Raw genomic sequence first — 10,675 nt, forward strand, 5'->3', positions numbered from 1 at the left:
TGCTGGCCAGCTGTCCCAGGCACGGGATGCAAGCCGTAATGAACGCTAGCGAAGGGGCGAAGAAGTACATCCCCCCCAGCCTAGAATTACTGGGAGGACCAGTCAATTGCGGGTTAAAAAGGCTCAGTTAAACTGGCTGGAGTGGGGAAACTTACAATTAGAAGCTGGTGTTGTTTGTAGGAATGAGTTCAGGCAGTTGGAACACATGGGTCGGTGTTGAGAAGGCCCTCAGTCCCGATTCAGTCCTGGAAGTTGGTGCTCAGAGTCCCGGACGAAAGGTGAAGCTGGGACCCTGGCCCTTGGCGGGTGAATCTCTCGAGTCCGTGGCACCAATATTGTTCTTTTAAAAAAAAGGGCGGGTGACCGAGGCAGGCTAGTCCAGGCAGAGGCTGCCGCCAGAATGGGTGCAGGTTTCACGCAGTGAGTGGCAGAGCTGGTCCCGCCATGCAGCCCAAAGAGCAGGCCAGATAAAAGACATATAGAAAATAATAAATAATCGTAAGGGTAAACATAATGCTGAATATTTATTACTTAAAGAAGAAGGAGACATTTAATACTTAATGAAGAGGGAGACAGAGAGACATGGAGAGAAACATAGGGAGAGACAGAGACACGTGTGCACACGCCAAGAGACAAGAGACAAAAAAGAGAGAGCTAAGATGTCCACGAGGGAGGTCAGAAGTGGCGGGGAGTGGGCGTGGTTAGCTCTTAAAGGGATCAGACCCAAAGGAATAACACTAATTTTACTTTCTGACATATTCTTGGGATGGGAGAAGGTCAGATGCTGCTGTCTTTTATACTTCATTACACATTATTTGGTAAAGAAAGGATTCTCCAGACCAATCGAGTGAACAAAGCTGACTTGTGAGCTTCTGGTTAGTTGTGACTAATCCTTGAACCTCCTTCATTTCTATTAATATTGTCAACCCATTAAGAAGAGGACTGATAGTATCAGAAATGAGAAAGAGGTTTTCACTGCACAGACTGTAAATGATAACAGAATTATATGATTAAGGGAAACTATTTTATGTACAATTTTGTGATAACTATTTTTATAAATATGTATGAAATAGAAAACTTTTAAATGTAGTCAATAGACTGTCACCAAGCTGAGTAATTCTATATGAGCTAATAAAAATATAATTCGTAATTTAAATGACCATGCAGAGACTCTTCGCGGAGTAAATGAACTAACTGCCAGCTTTTACAACCTTTATGAATGAAATAATGCAGGTTATTGCAACAAACCACTAACGATAAAAGAAGATGACAGATCTCCCTATTCATTTTATTAAGAAAAATAAGCTTGGTATGAACTGTCACCGTAGTTCAAAGAAGGGCAAAAACAAACCATAACTACCATGAAAATCAGCACAGGCATGTTAAACAAAAGTAAGATGTGTTGATGCAGGAAACAGTTAAAAAGTAGTATTCCACACATGCAACTACTTTCCACTAAAATACACTAATGTAACAGAACACATTGACAGGAACATGGAAAAATTGTTCATCACTGTGTGAGGGCTTTTTTTGGATAATGTATATAGATATTAGATAAAAGTATGACGATTATCTATAAAACATAGGTTTCAGAAAGCAAGTATACAGCTATTATTTTTAACTAATGTCTATCTTCGCAAACTTTATGACCTGAACTCAGATCTTTGTACAATTGTGAGTGTGCGTATTATTTGCTTGTGATTGTAGGACTAGATCTGGGTCTTTCTGGCCAAACCGTCTAGCACAGTGAGTTTTCAGCACTGGGATAGATGGTCTCCAAAGGTAAAGTGGATAAACAATTCAATAAAATACACAAGAACTGCTGTAAGAAGTCTATACTTATGGGCACCCATACAAAACAAAAACAAAGAAGTCGTATCTACCTGAACTCCACATCTGTCATTATTCTCTGAGTCGAGAAATATTAAATTCTTGCCTTGGATGTCCTTTGATGATAAGCACTACCAATTGCTGACTTCTACCTCAACTTCATAATTCTTTATTGGTGTGATTGAAAGAGTTGAATGAAATTTTAAAGAAAAACAATGAAACTGTCTTCTATTCTCAGATGATGTGATTGCACATGATGTAAATGAGGAAAAAAAATCGCAACTATTCATCAGACATTACAAAGCTTTCTGTGACATGTTCCATAACAAAGAGTTCCAGCCGTGGAGATTGAGGGAGTAGATGATGATACATAACTATCCTATTTTGGGGAGGGATTTTTGGTTATATGAGTATTTGCATTTATTAAAATAAATCAAACTGGATAATTCAATCTACTTTTTCTTAGTTCTATATCATGCATAAATAAAATTTATTTGTAATAGACAAATATAATTCCTAATGTTACATGTTAACTATAGCTTTAATATCACAAATATATAAGCACATTTTAATTTAAGAAGTAGATATGGCATAGCTATATATATATATCTATTTTTAACCATTGTTTCCCTGGGCTGCTTGCTAGTTTTCTCTATATCATACCCTTTCTTCCTATTTCTCAATAGGATACAAACAGACATCTAATAAAATGATAATATTTTAAAAATCTAATAAAATAAATCAGAATAGAACAATATAAACCAAGCACAACAGAAAAATAAAAAATGTAAAACAGACACATGCACACACATATTTTTATTAGCATGAGAGCAAGGTCAATGTAACCATTAACGGCAATATACAAATCAATTCGTATAGCCTTACTGCAAGTAATACAATATATGTATCTTAGCTACCTGATCTTATGTTAGTTTGCTTCTGGGATTTTTGCCATTTCATTCTGTAGAGCAGTTTCCTACACATTGATTCCAAAAAACTGAAGTACAGTCAGAAAGGAAAATAAGTTAAATATAATTGGGTAAATGAAGAGATTAAGGAAACTATATATCTAAAGTTTATAAACAAAAAAAGGAAAGCAAATTGAAAATAGGGGGAAATATTCCAGAAGGAAAAAAATGAGTCAATGAAAAAAACCAAAGAATCACTATAGATGCAGAGACACCATTGAATCACACAAAAATTCCATGAAAACATAAAATCAGAAATCATAATGTATACTCAAAGAACTTGTAATGTAAAAAGAAAAGAAAGAAGAATGATAAGAAGGAAGAAAGGAAGGAAGGAAGGAAGGAAGGAAGGAAGGAAGGGAGGGAGGAAAGGAGGGAGGGAGGGAGAGAGGGAGAAAAGGAAGGCATGAAGGAGGGAAGGAGGAAAGAAAAAAAGAGAAAAAAGAGTAAAGAAATTAAAAAGCCCTGACAAAGCATTATGACACAAGAAAAAAATTCTATTTTGTTTTGTGCTGGTCATCTATTTCTTGACAGAGTGCCTGACCCATGAAAACTGAGTTTAAGAAAATTAATTTTCCATTATCATGTGGACACTGCTTCTGAGTTAAGAATGTGAAATTGCATGATGTGGGATTCCCCTGTGTAAGATACAAATTTGTTTTATTACCATTGGTTAATAAAGAAGCCACTTTGGCCTATGGCAGGGTAAACTATAGCCAGACCGGAAGAGATATAGAGATAGTAGGAGGAAGCATGTAGCTGCCAAAGGAGACAGGCATTGGAAACTTACTGATAAGCCACTGCCTTGTGTCAATGCACAAATTATTAGAAGTGGATTCATTTAAGATATAAGAATTAGTTAGAAATGGGTTCTTTAAGATATAATAACTAGTTAATAAGAAGCCTGAGCTAATAGGCCAAACAGTGTTGTAATTAATACAGTTCTTGTGTGATTATTTGAGACATGGCAGCCTGGAAGCAAAGCACAGTCTCCATTTACACTTGCACCTAATTAGCAGTCAATGCTAGGACCTGCTTATGCCCAGATATGTACAGGTCCTGTGCATGCTGAGAGTTCATATATGCATCATCCTTGCTGTGCTTAGAAGGCCTACTTTCCTTTGTGTGCTCTCTACCCTCTGGATCTTACACTTTTTTCTGCCTCCTCTTCTGTAGAGTTCTCTAAGTCTTTAGGAAAGGGAACTGATGTAGACACCCTATTTAGGGTGGAATATTCCAAAGTCTTCCACTCTTTGTGTGTCTCTGTATACATTCCCATCTACTACGGAAAGAAGTTTTTCTGATGATGAATAGAGACGGTGATATTAAGAGACATTTAATTGCTATGTTCCTTTTGCAAAATGGTATTTTGTTTGTTTGATTTTTGTTAGTTCCCTGGCCTTTCTGTTATCAGATTCTGTTATCAGACACCTGATCCACGTTCAGGATAGATTACATCTCCATCTCCTTTGGAAGCATGCAGAGCACCTTCCAGTGCCATGAGTACTAGTCAGTAATGGCAAAGACTATAGCTAGGTGTCAATGACTTTTATATAGGTGTTGTCTTCACTAATGATTTCATCACAACCATCAGTCTGTGGAAATGAAAAGTCAATGAAAAGTCTACAGTTTTTGCTTATTTGTTTGTTTGTGTGTGTGTGTTTGGGGGTGTTCTCATGAGGCCTCTTTTGCTAAGAACTCTATTAGGTGTAACCTATTTCTAGAACTGGAGGTTTCACTTGATGAAGAGTGATTTTCACTTGGGGCTCTGACTCCCCTGTTACTTATTAATTTCATTTAGATCACCTTCCTCTATGCATATGTTTTAAGAAGATTATATGATTTTAGGTTTCTATGTGACACTTCAAATGGCCCTTAGTTTTTGTTGTCCCTCAACATATGCCTTCCCTTATATCTTTATTCACTTCTTACTATTTGATCCCCCACATTTAGCTCACCCTCAAGCATCCATATTATGTATATTATAAATTTACTCTTCCTATAATTATCCAACCACACACAGCCCTTATTTTATTACTCTAAACCTAATTTCTGTAGTTGTGTGGATTGTAGCCTGTTTATTGATTGAAGATTTAATAACTAACATCCAGATAATAGAGAATACATAGTATAGTTGTTTTTTGGGATCTTGGCTACTTCACTCAGTATGATTTTGTTCTAGTTTCATCTATTCACCTGAAAATTTCATGATTTTATTTTTTTTTACTGTACCACATTTTCTTTATCTGTTCATCCATTAATGGACATCAGATCTATTTGCAATTTCTGACTATGAATATTTCATCAATCAAAATGTTCTGAACAATGTCTGTGCAGGAAGTTGTAGAGTCTCTTAGGTATTTGGTAGAGCTGAGTCTTGAGGTAGACTCATTCCCAGCTTCCTAAGATCCGTCACACTGACTTCTACAGCAGCTGAACAAATTTATACTCCCACCAGCAATAGATAATTGATCTTGTTCTGAAGCATTATCAGCTTGTGCTGCCATTTTCTTATTAATGTTAACCATCTCCAAGTGCTTTTGATTTGCTTTTTTTGATAATGAAGGTTCTCAAACATTTAAGTGCTTCTCAGCTCTTTATGTTTCCTCTTTTGAGAATACTTTCTCTAGATTAACAGTTTATAAATTTGACTTCATAAAACTGAAAAAATTTTATATGACAAAAGACACTATCATTCAGATAAGAATTGTAAAAGATTTTTATCCATTACACATCAAATAGATAGACCTTGCCTCTTGAAATGCATTCACTGTGTCCCATAGTTTGGATATATTGATTTAATTTTCCAATTAATTATAAAATGTTTTTACTGTAACCCCCCCTCACCCCAGGACAATGTGAATCTCTTCTTGCCTGTGCCCTCACCCCTCCCCCTGCCCAATAAATAAAAAGGGGACAAGAAAGTACAGGGCAAGGGAGAGGAGAGGAGAATGTTCCTGGACAGTGTTTTGTTGAGGGTGAGCTGGGCAGAATAAATAGACCGTGCCCCCATGGTGGGAATGAGGAAGGCCCTGGCCAGGCTGAGGCAGGCCAGGCCAGGAGCAGAGATGGGAGCCCAGCTGTATAGGGCAGGGGAGGATCCCTGATGGCAGCTTCCCAGTTGCACACTTGCCCTGGTCTAGTCTTGCCAGAATCTTGCCACAAAGGCCTGAGAGTTCTGCTGCCAAGACTATCAACTTGCATTCTTGTCTCCCCCCCCCCCATGAAAGCTGTTCCCATGGGGCTGGCAGGGAGTCCTAGAACCACTCTGGCAAGGCCACGGGGAGGCATGGGCCTCACTGGGCCCCTGGGCAGAAGGGATGGAGGGGCTGGTAGCTCTGGGATTAGCTTCTCCTCTTCTAGATTTGTGTAGCTCTGACCCCCACTGGCAGCCACCTGGGGTGTAGGCCGAGGAAGGGGGGCTTCCTTGGCCCCTTGGGTCCCCTGTAGCCATCGTAGCTGCAGCTCCTCCAAACCTCGCCATAGTTCCTGTCGTTCCTGGGCCTTTTGCTGCTCCTGCTGTTTCTCCAGCTTGTAGGAGGCTGTAAGCTCGTCGAACAGCTTCCCATTCATCTCCATGAAAGTCTTGAGTACGTTGTAGATCAGCGAGACAATGGTTGGGTTCCAGTGCTCCTTGGACACTTGGTAGAGGGTCCCAAATACCGCAGGCAGCACAGTGTGGCAGTTGTCCTCAATGAGGCTCAGGATGTACTCATTATTCCAGAAATACAGAGCCCGCTCTGCAACCTGGAAATGGGGGCTAGAGACACAGCGAGCCACCTGCTTGAAGAGGGGCTCCTGGATCTTCACAAACTGGGAGGGCTCGATGACATCAAGAATTTCTTCCATCTCCCCCAGGAACATCACCTCCTTCTGGGTGCAGGTTTTAGGCCAGTATTTGAGGAGCCCCCGGATAACATGCTCAGTCAATGTGGCATCCTTCTCCAGGAACTGCACCACATAGTATGCCAGCTGGGCATGAAAAACAGAAAGCGACTTGACAGAGTGCAAGGGGATCAGGACTCGAACCTGGAACTGCTTGTGCTCAGTCTTCAGGGGCAGCGCAAAGCCATTGATGATGCTTCCTAAGATCTCCAGCAGTTTGGCCACACCATTGAAGTGCTCCAGCTCATAGATGAACCGGAGGAAGATGTGGTTGCACTGTTTGCGGATGTAGGCCCGGAGACCCAGGAACTTGCCATACACCCGATGCAAGATGGTCTTGAGGTACTCACGTTCCCGAGGGTCCTCGCTGTCAAATAGTTCCAGGAGCATCAGGACAAACTTTTGATCCACATATCTCTTGGCCACAGAAGGCTGGAAGTCTGGACGCTCCAAGAAACGCAGGAAAAACTCGTATACCAGCTGTAGATGTGGCCACGAAGGCTCAAGGTTGGGCTCATCCTCTTCAGGGTCAAATTCTGGGTTCTCACTGGGTGGCAGGGTCCGAAAGATATTTATTGATATCATGCGGATGACGTCTGGGTAGACAGGCTCGATGAGGACACTTCGGGTGCTCCCCACACATTCCACCAGTTCATTGAGGGCCGCACGCTTCACCTCCTTCCCCTTGAGGTCAGCCACACAGTCTAAGAAGTCAAACATCACCCCACACTGGGCCAGTTTCCGGCTCAGCAACTCATGCAACTCAGAGGCTGGCACATCTTTGAGAAGGGGCAGCGGAGTGAGCTCTTGCTGGTTGCTCTGATAGCGGAATTGAGAAGAGCTGTGTGAGCGGCGGGGCCGAGCTCTGCAGAGGGACCGGCGGGAGAAGCCATCCACCTTGTCTGGGGGGGGGGGGCACTGGAGACAGCCCTGGGGAGGAGGGGCTTGTGGGGGTGCTCGCAGGGGGCAGCTTTGTCTCCATGGCCAGCGGGCAGCAGTCAACCTTTCAGAGCCTGGGGGGCTCCTTGTAGGTCTTGAGGAAGCTGAGTGAGGCCACTAACTGGGATCCATCCTGACCAGCGTGTTGTGGGGGGGGGCACAACCACAGTCCTGACCCCCCCCCCCCCAGGGCCTCTGGCAACTGCCCAGTCCTGGGGGGTACAGGCAAGGTAGGAAGGCAATGGCTCAAGTCTTTCCTGGGGGTCCAGAAGAGTTCAGTCAGGGTTCCCACGCTGGCTCTTTTCTCAGAAACACAGACTTTGGTCGCCGACCCATAGAGGCTGACTCGGAGGAGGTGGCGGCGGTTTAAGGGTCCTTAGCGGCGATTCTGCTGCTCAGGGCGCTGGGGCTGGGCGGCGGCGCTCCTGGGTTCGCTCCCGGGCTCTGGGGGTGCTGGAGCATGCCCCCAGCTCAGCCCCAGAAGGGGCCGGGCGCTCGGCGGGCTCCTATAAAATGTTTTTAATTTAATTCTTAATTGCAGTCTTGATCCATTTTCTATTCAATATTGAAGTGTTCAATTGCCATGATTTTGCAAGCTTTCTGTTGTTTTGGTTAATCTTTTTTTTTTATAGTTTAATGTATTTTAATAGCAAACTTACAGGAACAGCACAGAAGACAGACAACATTAAAAACATGTACTTGCATGTAGGACAACTCAGTTAGAAAAGTATAGTGAATGATGGAATCTACTGTATGATAAAAATGCTACAAACACCATTTAGTTGCCGTCAATAAGAAATTTACTTATTTTTAAAAAAATCCAAATGCTGGCATTGTCCAGAAAATTTTAACAGGTTTATTTATAATTGTTATAAAGTTGAACTGTTGAAATGTGTTCACTGAAACATTTTGCTTGCATTAATGCTTTACATCTTGCATTTATATTAAAAATTCACACACAAATGAAAATGGAAAAACTGCCAATACCTGATTTCTGTCCCCTATTTTTCCACTCGCAATCATATACTTAGGTACCTTTTGACCCCATGGAAAAAATATCTAACATTCAGAACTACTGATAACAGGAAGAAGAGGAAAAAAATTTTTTTGAGAATGAAATGTTTCCCCTCATAGCGGACTCTTAAGCACGTTCTCCGCGTATGCGGCGTGCTAGCTGGATATCTTTTGGCATAATTGTTACACGTTTGGCATGGATAGCACACAGGTTGGTATCTTCAAAAAGGCCAACCAGATAGGCCTCACTTGCCTCCTGCAAAGCACCAATCGCTGCACTCTGGAAGCGCAGATCTGTTTTGAAGTCCTGAGCAATTTCTCGCACCAGACGCTGGAAGGGGAGTTTGCGGATCAGAAGTTCAGTGGATTTCTGATAGCGTCTGATTTCACGGAGTGCCACAGTACCAGGCCTGTAACGATGAGGTTTCTTCACCCCTCCAGTAGAGGGCGCACTCTTGCGAGCGGCTTTTGTAGCCAGTTGTTTCCTGGGTGCTTTACCACCGGTGGATTTACGGGCAGTCTGCTTTGTACGAGCCATGGTATGGGCACCTCCTTACTTACCCCCCTTCTCCTTCGGCTGGAGCTCGGCAAGGGAGAGGCGGCGCTGGCGTTAGAGAGCGGCGGCGGCCTGTTTTGGTTAATCTTGATGTCCAGCTTTTATCTGTGAATGTCAGATAGGATGCATGGATTTAATTCTGATTTTATTGTATCTTTTGTATATTGTTTTGTGTCCAAATATGATGTCAATTTTGGCAAATATTTGAGTTTCATGAGCTTTGAGAAATATGTATATTCTTTTGTATTTGAGTTAAATGTTCTGTAAAATGATTTTGATATAGTCTTACTTCATGAGAAATATCCATTTTGGAAGAGGCACTGTTAATTTTGACTATTCACATCAATACCATCTGTGCATCTGAGAAAAAGATCCAGTGATAATGGGGAGTTTTAATGGAAACCTTCTGGACCAGGGATTCAGTTGGGGAGAATGACAATTGTAACATGAGAAGGCCAGCTTGTTGGGGTTTCCGTCCCACCCGCTACCCCACAACCGGCATACCCCAAGGAAAATCACACACAGGACTCCATAATATTATAAACTGATTGGCCCATTAGGTCAGGCTACTTATTAGCTCTTATAACTTATGTTACCCCATTATTGTCCTTATCTATGTTAGCACATGGCTCTGTACCTTTCTCAGCAGGGCAGGTTACATGCTGCCTCTTCAGTAGTCTGCACAGGAATGGCGGGGTAGCCAACCTGCTTCCCAGAATTCTCCTGTTCTCATTGCATTACCTCTACTTCCTGTCTGGTTTTCCCGCCTATACTGCCTGCCTGGTCAATCAGCATTTTATTAAAATATGATTGACAGAATACAGACAATTCTCCCGCATCAGACAATATTCACCTGTTTAATCATACAGTGGAGATCACATATGCATTGTTGTATACTCAAAGCATAAATAGAATAATATCGAGTGGAGTCCACAAAGCAGTGGGTTAGTCTTACATGTAAGAACTCCTGCAAAGCATCTTGAGCACATTACTCATATTTATCCAAAATCTGAAGCAAGGAATCTGTTCCTGGTGAACACACTGAAGAGATACAGAATCTCAGGGCAATGTTTTATTCTGTCTCTGTGCCTGCACATTTTTTAACTATGTGAGGGAAATGTGTTGACATTTTAAAAAATCTGACTGTTATCATTTCTAAGATAAAAGCTTCAGATACAAGCAGGAAATAATGTCGCTCTTTTAGAAATTGCACAGTGAAGTATTTTTTGACAAGGAACCATGGTGACCCACTAATTTTTAAAACAGGGAAATATTGTGCCTCTGTTAGAAAAGATTACATGTATGCATGTATGTATGTATGTATTTATGCATGCTTAAATATGCAAGAGTGCATATTGCATTGCTTTCAATTTTTATGGTCAAACACTTATGTCACAGAATAAAATAGTCATATGCACACATAAAATCAAAATTTTCAGTAATATTTCACCACTAATATAGAGCGATTTTTATAAACCTTGCC

At 41.6% G+C, this 10,675-nt stretch overlaps 1 protein-coding gene and 1 pseudogene across 1 annotated transcript; both read right to left on the reverse strand.

Moving 5' to 3' along the window:
- Positions 1–5,612: 5,612 nt before the first annotated feature.
- Positions 5,613–7,996, reverse strand: LOC148119709 (serine/threonine-protein phosphatase 2A 56 kDa regulatory subunit beta isoform pseudogene; annotated as a pseudogene).
- A 459-nt stretch (positions 7,997–8,455) lies between these two features.
- On the reverse strand, positions 8,456–9,258 carry LOC148119710 (histone H3.3A). Its single transcript, XM_087896964.1, has one exon. The coding sequence runs from the start codon at positions 9,172–9,174 to the stop codon at positions 8,764–8,766; it is 411 nt and encodes a 136-aa protein (XP_087753090.1). The 5' UTR covers positions 9,175–9,258; the 3' UTR covers positions 8,456–8,763.
- Positions 9,259–10,675: the final 1,417 nt, after the last annotated feature.

This window comes from Myodes glareolus, chromosome 15 (genome assembly GCF_982192425.1).
Source record: "Myodes glareolus chromosome 15, mMyoGla1.1, whole genome shotgun sequence".
NCBI classification, from domain to species: Eukaryota; Metazoa; Chordata; class Mammalia; order Rodentia; family Cricetidae; genus Myodes; species Myodes glareolus.